The sequence below is a fragment of the Corythoichthys intestinalis genome, chromosome 14, assembly GCF_030265065.1.
Source record: "Corythoichthys intestinalis isolate RoL2023-P3 chromosome 14, ASM3026506v1, whole genome shotgun sequence".
NCBI lineage: Eukaryota > Metazoa > Chordata > Actinopteri > Syngnathiformes > Syngnathidae > Corythoichthys > Corythoichthys intestinalis.
Window position 1 is genome coordinate 44,950,371 of NC_080408.1, and position 18,132 is coordinate 44,968,502.

Here is an 18,132-nt window from a genome sequence, read left to right on the forward strand (position 1 = left end):
TATTATCCATTCATTCGTTCTACCGCCCGAAAACCTATACTAAAACCTTAATAAATACTGCTGGTACTATTACAAATGGCAATCAAACATAGCAAAACAAATAAATTATTAATAAAAACCAGAATAATAAAATAATAATAATACTAGGGCTGTCAAAATTAACGCGTTAACGCGCGGTAATTAATTTTTTTAATTAATCACGTTAAAATATTTGACGCAATTAACGCACATGTCCCGTTCAGACAGTATTCTGCCTTTTGGTAAGTTTTACAGCAATATGGCTGCGCGACGTCTCTGTTGTGCTTATATGATCCTTGGACAAAATTTGTCCGTAAGTATGGTTGTTGTAAAGAATGTACATATTATGTTAATTAGCGAAATGTTAGATTTTTTGTATGAGACGCTTTTTGTTTATGTTTACCTGTATAGCGTGCTAAGCTAACGTTGTTGCTAATGCAATGCTTGTGTACTTTTTTTTTTTGTAGTTTTAGGACGGTCTAAAGAGGACAATGGTTTGAGGCCATTTTATTAATGAATCAGATGAAAAAGGAAGAAGTCTGATTATTAAGGCGTCGTTCATTAGCTGTCTAGCTTTGGAAAAAGTAGACGCTTCGGAGTGAGGACACCATAGACAGATTTAAATGACAGTAGAGTGAAATGCCCACTACAGTCCTTATGTACCGTATGGTGAATGTATATATCCATCTTGTGTCTTATCTTTCCATTTCAACAATTTATTTTATATAATATATACATAATTCACAGAAAAATATGGCATATTTTAAAGATGGTTTGAATTGCGATTAATTGCGATTAATTACGATTAATTAATTTTTAAGCTGTAATTAACTCGATTAAAAATTTTAATCGTTTGACAGCCCTAAATAATACTTGTAATAATGTAACCAATCGGGTTCTAATGTGGCGGACGTGTTTTGCCTGCTGTACCTGAACGCACCATGTTGCTGCCGTGATAGAGAGAGGGAGAGATGCGGTTGAGATTTACTGGACTGTCTCAGAAAATTAGAATACACAATATTCTAATTTTTTGAGACAGTCCTGTGTATATATACAGGACTGTCTCAGGAAATTAGAATACACAATATTCTAATTTCCTGAGACAGTCAGGAAATTAGAATACACAATATTCTAATTTCCTGAGACAGTCAGGAAATTAGAATATTGTGTATTCTAATTTCCTGAGACAGTCCTGTATATATACACAGGACTGTCTCAAAAAATTAGAATATTGTGTATTCTAATTTCCTGAGACAGTCCAGTACGTTCTCTTTTAATGTTTTGTTGAGAACACCGTCAACTGCGGCGGACAGTAAGCGTGTTGTGTTGCACAAGTTCTGAAATACGGTATTTTTCGGACTATAAGTAGCACCAGCCATAAAATGCTCAACGAAAAAAAAAAAAAAAAAAACATATAAGTTGCACCGGCGTACTGTATAAGTCACATTTTTTGGGGCAATTTACTTGCTAAAATCCAACACATTTAACAGATATGTCATCTTGAAAGGCAATTTAAAATAAAAATACAATAGAGAACAACATGTTGAATAAGTGTACAGTATGATAATGTTACATGATGCATGAACAACGAAATGTGGCCGGTATGTTAACGTAACATAGCTATTAAGAGTTATTCAGATAACTATAGCATAAAGAACAATGCTAACAAGTTTACCAAACCATGAGTGTCACTCCAAAACACCACAATAACATGTGAAATTATATAATAATGTGTAAATAATTTCACACATAAATCGCTTCAGAGTATAAGTCGCACCACCAGCTAAACTATGAAAAAAAAACAAAAAAACTGCGATTTCTACACTGAAAAATACGGTAAATGATGAAAACCTCACAAAGCTGGCAATTTCTTTGGCGATGTTATCAAGATAATAATAATTGTCACCTTAACTTATAAAGACTGACAGAGATCAGAGGAGGACCGTGGAGATTGTCGACCTTCTACGGCGGCGTTGTTGAGCCAGTTCACAGATGTGCACCCTACGCTCATATTTTTTCAATCATTTCCATCTACATTTACATCTTACATTTCAACCACCTGCACTAACCTTCTTGGAACCTGTGTTGATTTTTCTCACATGAAAATCTGCCGCGCATCCGTCTGCGGCGCTGTCATGTCGTCATATTTTGATCATGTTGTCGGATGTAGAAACAAATGGCGAGTCAAAATTTACAACAGATGTCGAAAAGATCGTCTGTAGAAGTGATCGTATGTCGAGGTACCCCTGTACTCACATGAAATTCAGATGTGTGGTTTCATTTCATAGATTTTTTTTTTCATGTCGGATCATGTTCATGTCAGTGTCCCCCTGAAGTGGACCCATTCTTGGACAGGTCTCAGTTTTGTTTTGTTTTTCACTCTGAAGCTATCGCGTTGCATTACTATAATGCACATAATGCAAACAATGAGGGACGGCTATCTTAAATTTGTTGTTTCTTGTGGCGGCTGGACTGACCGCAGTAGCTTTGCAGGTTAGCAAGGTCATACCGTTTAATGTTATGCTAACTCTGATGCAGGTCAGACTTTCAGTAGGAAAATTAGTGGTATTACCCCCATGTCCACAACAATGGCGTCTTTTTACTAGTGCTGTCAAATTGATCGCTTTAACGGGTGGTAATTCATTTTTTAAATTCAAAACATTAAAATATTTGATGCATTTAACGCATGCGCGGAATGACCCGCTCATGCATTGCCTCAAAAAGATTACAATGATTCCATTTTTTGCAGAGAAAGGCGAGTGGACACAGGCATTCATTGGACCGCGCCATTTATTGGCATAAGCTTCGTCAACTCCTTCACAACAAACATGAGTAGCATTTAGAGAAAGCACAAGAAAAATAATATTCCTATCTCTCAGAAAAAAAAAATTATGTTCATTCCCAATCAAAATAGCTATGCAAAATACACATAAAACTTACTCAGACTTTGGTCAAACTCTATTCAAACATTTCGTTTAGCTCAACAAATACACTGGTTGGTAATATTTAGTCATAATATACAAACTATCAGAGGTCTCGTACGCTGTGAAGCCACCACTAAAATGACCGTGAAGTACTAGATGGACCAGTAAACAGAGAACTACGGCATCAGTCGAGGGACAAAACACACTCTTTGGCTTGATTTCTAAGTAATTTAAAACACGCCATTGCCACCTTGTGGTGTATTTCAATCACTACCCTACGTAGTTAAAGACACTGTGGAAGAAGGGCAGGGATTTTTTTAATTAAAAATTTTACACATTTTATTAAAACAAAAACATTAAGAGGGGTTTTAAGTAGGGCTGTCAAAATTAACGCGTTAACGCGCGGTAATTAATTTTTTAAATTAATCACGTAAAAATATTTGACGCAATTAACGCACATGTCCCGCACAGACAGTATTCTGCCTTTTGGTAAGTTTTACAGCAAGGCTTTTTGTGCTGTCTAACAGCGAACTCTTGTGGTCGCTTTGCGACATGGTTTATTGTTTTCTTCTTGCCAGTTCAATATGGCTGCGCGACGTCTCTGTTGTGCTTATATGATCCTTGGACAAGATTTGTCCGTAAGTATGGTTGTTGTAAAGAATGTACATATTATGTTAATAAGCGAAACGTTATATCTTTTGTATGAGACGCTTTTTGTTTGTTTAGTTAACCTGTATAGCGTGCTAAGCTAACGTTGTTGCTAATGCAATGCTTGTGTACTTTTTTTTTGTAGTTTTACGACGGTCTAAAGAGGACAATGGTTTGAGGCCATTTTATTAATAAATCAGATGAAAAAGGAAGAAGTCTGATTATTAAGGCGTCGTTCACTAGCTGTCTAGCTTTGGAAAAAGTAGACGCTTCGGAGTGAGGACAGCATAGACAGATTTAAATGACAGTAGAGTGAAATGCCCACTACAGTCTTTATGTACCGTATTTTGAATGTATATATCCATCTTGTGTCTTATCTTTCCATTCCAACAATTTATTTTACAGAATATATATATAATTCACTGAAAAATATGGCATATTTTATAGATGGTTTGAATTGCGATTAATTGCGATTAATTACGATTAATTAATTTTTAAGCTGTAATTAACTCGATTAAAAATTTTAATCGTTTGACAGCCCTAGTTTTAAGATAAAATTACTATAACTTCAACTAACATTTATCTTTTAAGTACTACAAGTATTTCTATCCATGAATCCCGTTAACAGAAAGAATGTTAATAATGTTAATGCCATCTTGTGGATTTATTGTTATAATAAACAAATACAGTACTTGTTTACAGCATGCTGAATGTATATATCCGTCTTTTGTCTTATCTTTGTATTCCAACAATAATTCACAGAATAATATGGCATATTTTAGAGATGGTTTGAATTGCAATTAATTACGATGAATAAATTTTTAAGCTGTGATTAACTCGACTTAAAATTTTAATCATTTGACTGCCCTAGTTTTTACATTACTTACAGCGGTTGCTGCTGGTCGGGAAAAAAAACTAAAAAACTAACTAACATCCCTCCTCTTCGATGGGTGAGGGAGGAGGCGGCATATTGTCGACATGAAACGGTCAGGGTTGTGGGAGTGTGCGTCTGTGTGGCAAAGGGTGGGTGATTGGGGTCGAGTCATCAGCCAGTCAAACGTGTATTTGAGGGGGAAAAAATGGACCGCCACATTCAGCAAGTGAAAAAGAATACATGTCTGAACATAATGAAAATAATTCACTTGATCATGCTAGGGTCTTATCCTTACAACATATGACATATTTACTAATCCAAATAAGTTTGCTTAAAAGTTTTAAAAAGTAAAAGTAAAAACGTAACCACATTAATAACTCAAAAACACTTATCATAAGGCATCTTTCCCGAACTCATAAAAATATCGTTAATTTGGTCCAGCCCCCTATAAAATATCAACAATTTTGTATTGTGCTTTTTAATGCCCCATTATTAAATAATCTGAGTTTAATGATGGACAAATTGTCTTGACAAAATTTTTGGAAATACGTTGGCAAGCATTCAACACTTGTGCATTTGAAAGAGTTTTTAAAAAATTTGGGGCATGTGCTTGTTTGGAAATATCTAGACAATAAAACTATGAAATTACAAAGACAAAGGCCACTTGACGATAAAACGGCTCTGAACTTTCAAAGTTCAAAGTTTTACATCATTCCGTCAGCTTTAACATGATGCATATGCATCACAAGCTGTTGTGATGTACAGGCAACAAGATGCAAGTACCCGCTTGCTATTTTCTCCTTTTCAAGGGTGACAGGATGAGTCATATGAAATATGAGCCATAAGCATCATTTAACACAACTTCATATGCAAAAAAGGCATTACATAATGCAAAGATTTCGTAATGCTTTTTTGTGATCTTTGCACTGTTTTGAAAAGTGCTTGACATAATTCAGCAAAACATTGGGATGCACAGTGTCTTTTTAGGAGCATCAGTCAAAAAAATCAGACACAAAATATTTTGAGAGTGACTGCTAAATAGGCCATTACAGGGCAAAATAAGGTGAAGTGAAACTTTCACTGAAGTGTTTTTATTATCTTTTTTTTCTCTTCCCTAAATGATTTGTCGAAGCTGCCAAGAAGACCAGGAGGCTTGTTTTTGCCTTAGTTGTCCATAAAAGCTTCCATTTCAAAATATGTTTTACCATCTGTTGGACCAGTTTTACACAGTATGACAGAAAGTGACAGTTGATAAAAGTTGACATTTACAGTATATATCCATTTAAAGTTGCTCATTTTTTCCACACGTTTATGTAAAGTTACAGTTATTTTGTTTGGGGAATTAACCCTTTCATGCACAAATCATGATTTTTTTTTTTTTTTTTGGTAACCCTTACAAGGCACTTATTGAACCCATAAGCTTCCATTGACTGCACTCATTTGACCCTCCCAGTTAAAATGCCTGACAGACACGTTGTAGCTCATTCATATTTTAAGTAAAAAATCACATGCTTTTATTTTGACATTGGCACCGTAAAACCATAGATTTGTGTGATCAAGTGCGTGCACTACTGCACTTGGCTCACCTTCGTGTCCTCAGTTACATTGGTTCATTTGTGCCTGCTCAGTCAAAATGTATTGGACATTCTAGCACTGTCTATGGTAGCAATAAGCTAACAAGAAAGTAACCTCAAAATGCCCCAAAACCAGTGGTGCAGGAAGTGGGGTGCTGAGGGTGCTGCAGCACCCCCTGGCGTTGAGGATTAAAAAAAGTGTTGTTAAATTATTTTTTGTTGTTTTTAAAAATGAATAAATAAAACATTTTGAAACTATAGTGAATTTAACTTCAGGATTAAATATTTATGATAAAAAAAGTTGTTTTTTTGTTTTTAATAACATGGTCACCACCTGACACCTTTCTTGCTACCGGGTCACATTGAATAAGGCACTACTGGAACAGAAAAGTTAACTGTTGACAGAGTAGGCGTTAACATGGCGCAAAAACAAATTAGGGACTTTTCCTTTACTGAAACAGCGAAATTTCTAAAATTCAATTCGATGTCAAAAATGAAGATGATCACACTGCAGATTTAGACCATGGAGATCATTCTGGTGAATCACTAGCCCAAGCGGGAGATATTGCTGCATATACATAGTCCCTTAGATAAAATGGAGTTTAAGCCACTGATGAAGAAGTTCATCGACAACACCCCAGAAAGGAACTCTACCTTTGGTGTCTTGAAATAGGTAAGACATGCTTGCATTTTAGCCATATTATTGTTTGCTGTTGCTGTCAAGCTGTCGTCGTGCAAAGCGCTGTTGTATATCCGTGTGCAATTTATTTTAGTGTTGTGAAAAGGGGGTGTTAAGCCAAAGCTTATTGGATCAATTCATTTTAAAATGTATGTGTGTGTGTTATTGCGCTATCTAGCTGCGGGGATATGTATTATAAAAAACGGGCGCTTTTATTTCCAATACAAAAACCCCAACGCACACTGTAGGTGAAATAGAACGATGTCTTTGTAGTAGCCTAATAGTATTAAGTAAACTATCCAGCATGCGTATGTGCTGCCATTGTGCACGCCTTGTATGGAGAAATCATGCGACCATGTCAAATTTGGACCGAAATGGCTGTTTTTGGATGGGAAAAACTAAAGAAGATCTTCAGCACCCCCTGCTGTGAGTGACTTCCAGCGCCCCTGCCCAAAAAACAAGAGGAAAATAACATGGTGTCACCTCGAAATGCCACAAAATTCACAGGAAGCAGCCCAGATCAACAACAAATTAACAGGAAATGATCCAAAATTTACTGGAAGTGATGCGCAAGTATCTTAAAATTACATGGAAGTGAAGCAAAATGAAGTCATTGCATGCCACTGACAACGGCTGTGAACGCTCATCTTTCAGTGCCATTTTGACTGGGGGGGCAATGAAATCAAAATGGATTGGACATCGAGCGTCGTCAATGGCAGCCAATGAGTCAGTTTATTTGGCCAAAAACTCAAAATAATTAAAAAAAACTAGCCCAAATGAGCTCGAATTTCCATAAATGTGGACCTGCATTACACCATTATTTACATTAGATCCATCCTAAGATTGGATTTTATACAAATCTGTTTTAATTGGACTTTTCTGAAACAAATTACTCACAAAAACCCAGATTCTGCTATATTTAGATTTAATTTTGTCAAAACATGTATCAATCTAAATGAATTGACATTTTACGAATGCTCATGTTGACATTTTACGAATGCTCATGTTTCACATTTGGTTTAGTGAAAAAGTGAAGCATCTGCAAAATAAATGTCAGCTCAGCTGTAGCTGCAGACTCTGAAGTTCCCATTTCCTTAACAGGCTACAAATTAGACAAGCGTTTGCATAAGCAAAGGCTTCAACGCACATTTCCATTAGGAGATTGTCAAAATTCACAATCCCCCCATTGCAGGATTAAATCCACGGGAGGGGGCAGGACTTCAAACTCCTAATGTGATTTCCCTCGCGGCTGCGAAAGCGCTGGAAGACTGGTGGCGGGTGGGGGGTGAGTACCGGGTGCAAGAAAAGGAGGAAAGCAAAAGATGCGAGGGAGGATGGAGGTTACCTTTGGGGCGAGGCGGAAGTTTGATCATCACAGCGCGGAGGTGGAAAATGGAGAGGAAAAAATAGGAATGGAAGGATGAGTGGGGCGTTGGATGTTACTGGAAAGAGAGAGAAGTGCAACACCATGAAAGACCGGATGGGGAGAAAGCAGAAGGGAGCGCTAAAAGCAATGAAATCAAATTAGAAAGGACTCTGCGTTTTGATTAAGAAACATCCTACATTCAAAAGGGCTTGAAAGAAACACCAAAAAAGGGATCTCGTCGTCAGATTTAAAGCTTGGAAACCGGTCAAACCAAAGCACATCTCACCCAGAGGAGACCTTAAAGGAGAAAACCAATTACAGTGAGAGGGCTGAGATTAAAGTGGCTAGAGTACCTGAGTTTACCGCCAGATTTAGAAGGAGAAAGGTTTTTGATTACTGCCTTTGAACCCGGTCTGACTAGGGTTTAACAAAGGGTTATGCTCTCAAAGGGGTTTACTGGATCATCCTTTTAATAGCCAATAAGCTTCACACAATCCACCAGACTAATTCAAAACAGACCTTGAATCGGGCAAAACCAATGCATTTGTATAGTTTTCTTTCTAATTCTATATGGATGCAAGACTCATTTTAATGACGATGCAGTCACTTTGAGATATTTTTCCAATAATCTCAAGCTCGTCATTAAACAGCTCGTCTTTCTGTTTGTTACAAGGACACCAAACTTATTTGGGAAGTTTGACATTTTCAGAAAGAAAATACTTTTTTTTCATATCAGACAAAACTGTCAGTATGACCTAACAGCGCACAGTCCATCACGAATGCCGTGAGAGGTAAAAGGCATGACTGCCAAGGTATTATTAGTAATACCCAAAGGTGGGTAAAGCTAGAGTAGCCAAAAATGTTACTCATGCATGAGCAGTGTTACTTCAAAATATTGTTACTCAAGTACAAGTAATCATCGACAAAATGTACTCAAGTACACATAAAAAAGTACTCGGAGAAAAGAATACTCAAGTAATGAGTAACATTTGGAGTAACTGCTCACAGGGCGATATTTTGTTAAACCTTGGTACACTCTTATCAATATGAACTGTTATTACACTGTGCTATAACTTATTAGATGACCATAATAAACCAAAAAAATATACAACACAATAAACAAAAATCATCGAATTCTAACAACAAAAATGAAACATTACCCGTCTTTAGAAAATGAGTACCCTCTAATAGAGAAAACATATTGCCTACCATGAAATTAAAATGAACATATCTCTGGTTTTTCATGCTGTATTGGTGCCAAATATAAACTAGGATAGAGGTTGACATCCGAGCTTTCGAGTAATGTTGACTATGTCAAATAATTAATTTTTTTATGGTGCTTTAAATACACCATGTGATTGAACACGCCGGCGTGATCATAGGACTTCCGATTGGGATCGTGTGTGATCACGTCACATTATTGTTACATCTGATTGGTATAACTGAATCACGTGATTGTTGGTGTGACGTCTCATTGGTGAACCTGGTAGAGCCACTGTGGGCAAAAATTAAGTAAAATCTAATATGGAAAATAAAGAGACAAAATGTAATGACGCTAGTGTTACCCAAAGTAGCAGAGCTAGAGCAGTGTAGCTTCGTCACAAATCTACTAAAGCAAAAATACAAAAGTACAAGGTGGTAAAACTACTCCTAGAAGTACATTTTCTTAAAAAAATTCTCGAGTAAATGTAATGAAATAAACGTAATGCTTTACTAACCACCTCTGTTAACAGCTCAAGCACTCTGTGGTAGAACATCCTCCATATCCGAAGTAATCAAAAACACTCAAATCCTGCTAGCAATTTTAACATTGCTCTCTTCTAATTGAGTTGTACAGTTGTAGTAGTACTAGTAGTAGTACAGTACCTTGGGGATGAAGCTGATCTCCCAGCCATCGAAGGAATAGTAGGAAGGTTTCCACTGGACCTCAACTGATGTCTCTGTGATGGATTTGAAGACTAATCCATCAGGATTGGAGAGGTCTGGTGTGGAAGTAGTAGATGTATTATTTTCTTTCGGTGACCCACACGGCCCATAAATCACATCCATCACATGCTGAAGGTGTCCAAGGTTTTTACATTTCCCTCATGCATCTATCCCTCCATTCCCTTGCTGTTCATTTCTAAATGACATTTTTATCAATAAACTGGTAAATATTTTCAAAATTACTTTTTAAATGCTTATGAATCTCTCCATGATTTACTTTTTGTATATAGAGAACAACTGAACCACTTTTTGAGGACATCCTTTGCAAACTGAGAACACAATTGCAGGTTATATCATAAAACAGATAAGATCGAAATTGCCACAGTTGAATACATTTTGGGGTCAATCTGGAGAGATAAAAAATCTTGTGTTTTCACTGGGTATCTGGCTGTACGGTAGAATAGGAGAATTTTAATTCCTTCAAGTAATCTCACACACAATTTAAGATCTATTTGCAGCAAGTTATCAAGATTGAAATCTAAATCATCCATCCATCCATCCATCCATCCTCATCCATCATCTGTCGCCTAATCCGGGGTCGGGGTCACGGGGGCAGCAGCTTTAGCAGGGAAGCCCAGACTTCCCTCTGCCCAGCCACTTCAACTATCTCCTCCGGTGGGATGTCAAAGGTGTTCCCAGGCCAGCTGAGAGACATGGTCTCACCAGCGTGTCCGGGGTCGTCCCCGGGGGCTCCCGTCGGTGGGACATGCCCAGAACACCTCTTCAGAGAACCGCCCAGCGGGCATCCGAACCAACTACCTCAACTGGCTCCTCTCAACGTAGAGGAGGAGCGGCTTGACACCGAGTCCTTCTCGGAAGACCGAGCTTCTCACCCTATCTATAAGGGAGAGCCCGGACACCCTGCGGAGGAAACTCATTTCGGCCGCTTGTATTCGGGATCTTGTTCTTTCGGTCATGACCCACTAGATTGAGTGGGAAATCGAGAGCTTCGCCTTTCGGCTCAGCTCCTTCTTCACCACTACGGATTGGTGCAGAGTCCGCATCACTGCAGACGCTGCATCAATCTGCCTTTCGATATACAGCTCTCTCCTACCCTAACCCCTGAACAAGACCCCAAGATACTTGAACTCCTCCCCTTGGGGCAGGGCATGCCACCTTTTTCCGGCTGAGGACTATGGTCCCGGATTTGGAGGTGCTAATCTTCATCCCAACCGCAGCACACTCACTGCGGACCGCTCCAGTGAGAGTTTGAGGTCACGGCTTGATGAAGCCAACAGCACCACATCATCTGCAAAAAGCAGAGATGCAATGCTGAGGCCACCAAACCGGAAACCCTCAACGCTTCGGCTGCGCATAGAAATTCTGTCCATAAAAATTATGAACAGAATCAGTGACAAAAGCCAGCCATGGCGGAGTCCAACTCTCACCGGGAACGAATTCGACTTACTATGCAGACCAAACTCTGACACTGGTTGAACAGGGACCAAACAGCCCTTGCCAAGGGGCTCGGTACCCCGTACTCCCGAAGCGCCCCCCACAGGACTTCCCGAGGCACACGGTCGAACACCTTCTCCAAATCCACAAAACACATGGAGACTGGTTGAGCGAACTCCCATCCACCCATGAGGATCCTGCCGAGGGTGTAGAGCTGGTCCACTGGTCCACGGCCGGGACGAAAACCACACTACTCCTCCTGAATCCGAGATTCAACTTCCCGACGGACCCTCTACTAGAGCACCCCTGTATAGACTTTACCGAGGATCCTAAGGAGTGTGATCCCTTTATCATTGGAACTCACCCTCCGGTCCCCCTTCTTAAAAAGAGGGACCACCACCCCGGTCTGCTAATCCAGAGGCCCTGTCCACGATGTTCATGCAATGTTGTAGACGCTTGTGAAATTTTAAAAATTTAACTCACCGACTGGTTATACAAGTATGTGCGGATGTGGATCTAGTAAAGTTTAGTTTTTTTAAATTGCTATCAATTCAAGTGTAATTTTGAAAACACTGCACTGCACATCTTTGAAAACATGAAGCTCAGGATATTTCCTGGAGCTGCTTTGCAATGTACTCGGAAGAGGGTGTTTCTGAATAGTTGCGGCATCTAACAAAATGAAGACTATTAAGGCAACCCGGAGCGAAATTGCTGTTCCAATGTGAAAGCTAGCTCTCAGTAACAGGCTAATGACCCAAAACACAGCATGGAAAACCCAGCAGAATGGCTAAGGACAGGAGACGGCCAAAATACCTGCTACAATTTTTTTAGCCAGGGTTTCAGAAATGGTCAAATTGCCTCACAAACAGAAACATTATTTCTTGATATGGAAGTACAAAAATTTTGCTTAGATTTTGTGCTTTCCCATTACCTATTCATAGAATGGATAGTTTCCTTTATCTGTAAGTGAAGAAGCAAAAATAGTGTATGTGTAATACAACAGTGTGTTTTGAGGGAGAAGATAGCTAGGAACCAGGTGGCAGAGTTGGAGCAGGTGACATTCTCACGCCGTCTGTACGTAAAAATCCATAAAATAAAAATAAAAATCCATAAAATATAGCGATGCACTTACAAGTTGCAAAAGTAATGCTGGCTGGAACACTGATGCTGTTATTGATGACAGCAAAAACATTGATGTTGTATTCCATGCCTGCATCAAGATCTGATATTGTGCAGGATGTGGTATTTCCCGGGAGCCGGGTTTCTAGTTGGACACCTAGGAGATGGAAATAATACATAAGGTTGATCTTTTTCATTATTTAGAAGCTTATTGTCAACATATTACAGTATTGTTAGTTATTTTGGCATCCAGTGCGCTTTGACATTCAAGTGCTTGGCCAGATTTACCTCCCGGGCTGCTTGGTGTGTAGGTCACGAGGAAATCCGTCAGGACCACGGAACCTTCCCACTCCAGTTCAACGTCTCTATCCGTTACTCCTCGGACTTTCAGGTTCATGGCAGGTGCGACTGTTGAGGGAAAACCAGTGAATCAGTTTAATTTTTGACAAAAAGACAACCCAAAATTTAATTGAATTGGAAGAAAATATATTTGGAGAGCTGTTATTCTTGGCACAAGCTACAGCCATTTGCTTAAAACATCTGATCTGCTGTAAATAGAGGTGTGTAGAGTAGCCAAAAATTGTGCGCAAGTAAAAGTAGCGGTACTTCAAAATAATATTACTTAAGTAAAATTAGTTATCTAAAAAAGTACTCAAGTACAAATAAAAAAGTATTTGGTAAAAGGAATACTGAAATACAAATACAATACACATTTGTTTGATTTTTTTTTTTTTTTAAACAATAGTATTTTGTTTCTCCGCAGTTATCCATATGAACTGTTGTTACAATGATACTTTTCCATTACATAACCACATTAAGCCAAACAAATACAAAAAAAAAAAAAAAAAAAAAAAAAGGAAAATCATTGAATTCCACCGAGAGAAAAAAATAACAGAAATGAAGCATTATTCGTCCAGGAGCATGAGTGCCCTCTAGTGGAGGTAATAGTTCCTAGTTTGAATAGTGAATACTGTAGTTCCTTCATGGTTACTATTATAAAATTAAAAGGATCATATCTCCGGTTTTCCGTGGTCAGTCGGTGCCAAAGAAAGATTGGGAGAGTGGTTAAAATCTGCGATTTCGAGTCATGTTAATGGCAGTGCTCTATGTCAAATACTTAATTTTTTTGCCTTAAAGACGCCATGTGATTGAACAGGCTGGCTTGATCATAGAACAGCAAGCTTGCGTCTGATTGGCATTTTGTAGTCATGTGATTACTGTTGCGACGTCTCATTGGTGAAATTGGTAGAGGTACTCTTGGCATCGCTGGGAATAAATCAATCAATCAATCAATCAATCAATCAATCAATCAATCAATCAATCTAATATGTAGATTAGAATAAAGAGGAAAAATGTAATGACTCCTGTGTATCCCAAAGTAGCGGAGTAAGAGTAGCGGTTTTCACAAATCTACTCAAGTAAAAGTAAAACGTATGGCTTAGTTAAACTACTCTTGCAAGTAAATTTTTCTCAAAAAGTTACTCAAGTAAGGGTAACGGAGTACATGTAACTAGGGATGTCCCGATCCAGGTTTTTGCACTTCTGATCCGATACCAATATTGTTTTGCACTTCCGATCCGATACCGATACTGGCTGATACCGATACCAGCCTATCTGAGCATGTCTACTACTACTACTACTAAAACTCTTTTAGTAGTCTTGATAACAACTAGCCAGCTGAATTAGGTGAGTTTGAATAACACACAACGGTTGGTAACAAGAAACTGACCTGTTTATTCAGTGACAAACACAAAACATTATAAATAACAAACAGAAATGGCATAGTCAGTCAATAAAACGTGCAAATAATATTGAAAACGGTCTTAAAAAAGCAAAACACACAAACAACCTCAGTGGAAAATCCCCCCCACCCCAAAAAAGCTATTAGATGCTTTTAATGTTTCGTGCATTTGTTACAATATTTGTATAAAAAGCCTCTCAGGTTTAAATAAACGACTATTTCAGTATCAAGTTAACATTTTAAAACAGTAAATAAAATACTCAAGTCCCCATTCTGTATCAGTAGCTTTAAACTACATTCAATTCATTTAATTTTGCGAATCAACTGTTAAAGTTGTTAAAAATGCTCCCGTTTTTCCATAATTTCCCTTCTGTCTACTTTTGACATGTGAAAGTTTTAAAACTGTTGTGAAGATAGATTCAAGTCAAGATTTTGCCGATTTAGGAGTATTTTAGATAAAAAGTTAAGTTATCATTCAAAAGACGTACTCAAAAGGTATTCAATGAAAAGTTTACTCAAATAATGAGAAACTGCTTCCAAAGTCAGATTCTTTTAAACAATATTTTTTCTCTGCACAGCATCATCTATGCCAGGGGTGCCAAATCCCGGTCCTCGATCGCCCCTATCCAGCTTGTTTTCCATGTCTCCCTCCTCTAACACACCTGAATCAATTAATCAGGATCGTTATCATGCTGCTGCAGAGCTTGCTGATGAGCTGATCATTTGATTCAGGTGTGTTAAAGGAGGGAGACACGGAAAACAAGCTGGATAGGGCCTCTCGAGGACCGGGATTGGGCACCCCTGATCTATGCGAACTGTTATTATTCTGTACTATAACTGATTAAATGACCATATTAGGCTAAAGAAATCGACAATCATTATTGAACTCCGACTAGAAAAATCTACAGAAATGAAATGCCACCCGTCTGAAGAGCATGAGTGCCCTCTAGTGGATAAAACATATTTCCTACCATGAAATTAAAACAATCATATCTCTGGTAAAATAAAAGTCGTATAAAAAGTAAAATAAAAAAATCGGAGAAAGTTTGAAATCCACGCTTTAGTCATGTTGATGGCAGTGCTGTATGTGAAATAGTTTGTTATTACAGCGCAAAAATTCTATCTTAAATTCACATACTCAAATAAATTTTCCCTCATAGGGGAAAATTTAACTTTTACTTTTCCACAAAAGTTTCAGGAGCAACATAGTATAAGGGACCAAAATCTGAACATCGGTAGGACGGTCATCAATCTGGACAGCATTTTTACGTGATGATGGTTGGGTACCCGGTTCCGATCGGTTAAGGCATCACTCTCTCGGTCACCGAGGCGTAGCCCATAAGATGTCTCGGTTTAGGCAAACTGCATGACAGTTTTCGTGTGCTGTGATGCATGTGCTAGTTGCAAAAATAAAATGCTGTTTTTCACTATGCAGTATATCCTAATCATATGTAAAGCACACGGCAGCTCTGGACGCTAACAATCTCCATATTTATATTGGAATAAGTTTGATCACACAATCGCTTATTGTGAAGATCTGCAAACAAATACTGAAGTTCTTGCCAACAAATTAATAAATAAATAACAACAAATAAATAAATAAAATGCTCCATTGTCACTAGACGAACTGACATGAACATTACCAGTTTTGTCCTACTCTCGTCTCATCCAGTCTTTCCTGTTTACTTTGCTATTTCTGGTCGTTTTGTGCAATATCGACAGTGCCCTCCTAATTAATGTTGCACTCGGGTTCAAATTGAAAGGGCTGAATAGATCCTAGATGGAAGACTGACAGTGAATAAACGTTGTTTTTCCATCAAAATCATCGGTATTGTTGACATCAAAATTTTTGACAATTAACAGTGTTGAATCAATATTCAAATATCGTTGACATATGACACTGACGTTGAAACAACGTTGTTCTGTGGTATGTCAGGCGACGGTTGGGTTAACATTGTTTTAAAGTTAATAGGCTAATGTTGATACGTAGTTGATTTCCGATTGAGCGGGAAATATGATTGAAAAGTCATTGAATTGAGCGGGACTAATGGTCGAAAAATAGTTATGTTTGTGGTTGACCAGGAAGACAGCAAATCACCTTGAATGAGTGTTTGTTATTATTACTTGGAAATAAAACACTTTGCCTGACACAATGTGACAAAGTTGCCTAAATTGTAAGAAACTGTGCATATGTTGTGATTGGCATACAGGCGAAGACCTACTTAGCTTGGATGTTTGCTAAGTACAACTTAGTTCAGGCAAAGAAAATTATTATTATACAATATTATTACCCACAAATGTTTAGTCTTGGCAATGTTTAAAATTAAAATTAAAATAAAAAATGAAAGTGGTTCAGATTTTTTTTTTCCACTTTGATCCATGGTATCTGCTTGGATTGGAATGAACTGTGAATACCGTTTTGTTTGTATTCTTCAGATTCACTAAAGAGGCAGAAGAGGATGGAGGTGTCAGAATATGCATTCGCTGCTTGTGCAGAAGTGGCTACACTGTGCTCCAGATCGTGTTGGTGGCAAGGGTCACAGCGAAGCTCGTCAGACTGAGGAGGAGGCTTAAATTTGAAATACACTTGATTGTTAATGAAATTTTCTGTTGTTGTGATTCAATTAAAAAAAATGAAATTTTAGCTATATTATTTTATTAGTCAGCTTAGGTGTTTTTTCTGTCTGTAAAATAAGCAGGACCTCTAAAAATGGGTCTATTTGAAAGCATTAGTAGTGTCATGGTTGAAAATGAAGGGAAACAACATTAATTCAGCACTATGCCAATATTATTAACAATCGAAATAACGTTTATATTTTGTAAGGATTTCAACGCTGAAACAACATTAATCGAGGCTGCAAAAGTGATGACAAAACAACGTCGGGTGTCAACGTTGATTCAACGATATACGATCGACAGCGGAATGTTGATTCAACATCTTTTCAACGTCGGTCTACTATCTGTGATGCCATGTTTATGTTGCTAAAGAGTCATACCTTGAAAGCCCTGCAGTGCCCCCTTTGACGTCACCGCCCAGAGTGAATTGCAACGTCAACAATAATGGTGACCTACTATTTATACTAATTTAACAAAACGATAACATCAAGAAGAGTTTTAATAATGAATTATTATAACTCTTATTAACATTTATCTTTTGAGAACAAGTCTTTTTGTCCATGGCACTTTAAATTCACATACTTAAATGTGACTTCACTCTCTTTCGGCTTTAAATTTAACATGACAACTAATAATTTGTGATTATATTTTGATAAATTGCTCAAGAAACTAAAGTATGAACTCTCACTTAAAAATAGGCCAATTTTTAACTCGCTTGTATTGAATAAACCCTGTTTATCAGCTCTATATATGTAAAAATCCTAAAATTATTCAGCTTTTCTTTAAAAAAGTTGTTCTTCTATCCTGCGAAAATTAAATGGCCGGGCACAAGTAGCCAAGTGGTAACATGAAAGGAAGAGCATACAGTAGTTCATCCAGGTTGAAATGGCAATAGTGAAGTCTAGTCACGCGTTGGGAAGTGCTGTTGAATTTAAATGTGCCTGCATAAACAAGAGTGTTTACAGTTCATTCAGCCAAAAACGACGACGGTGAAGGAAGGGAGACAGGTGAAAGGCACAGTGGAGAAGACGAAACATGCCGTGAGTTGGTGAAATGTGGAGCCTGATGCACGCTCAGGGAGGAGATAAGAGGGGAGGAGGCGGCAGTCTGAAATGAGGGACACAAGATGAATAGAATAAAGGAGCGTTTGGAGAGCTGGATGGAGTAGCAAATGGCATCTCCTCAACATCAT

At 38.0% G+C, this 18,132-nt stretch overlaps 1 protein-coding gene across 3 annotated transcripts in view; it reads right to left on the bottom strand.

Moving 5' to 3' along the window:
- Positions 1-18,132, bottom strand: part of tnr (tenascin R (restrictin, janusin)) — a 404,554-nt gene that overhangs the window by 134,375 nt on the left and 252,047 nt on the right. For all 3 annotated transcript variants that reach the window (XM_057857035.1, XM_057857036.1, XM_057857034.1), the window contains exons 9-11: positions 12,872-12,991; positions 12,597-12,740; positions 9,950-10,065 (exon numbers count right to left, since the gene is read on the bottom strand). In XM_057857035.1, the coding sequence (XP_057713018.1) occupies positions 9,950-10,065; positions 12,597-12,740; positions 12,872-12,991 (380 nt within the window). The remainder of the gene's footprint in view (positions 1-9,949; positions 10,066-12,596; positions 12,741-12,871; positions 12,992-18,132) is intronic.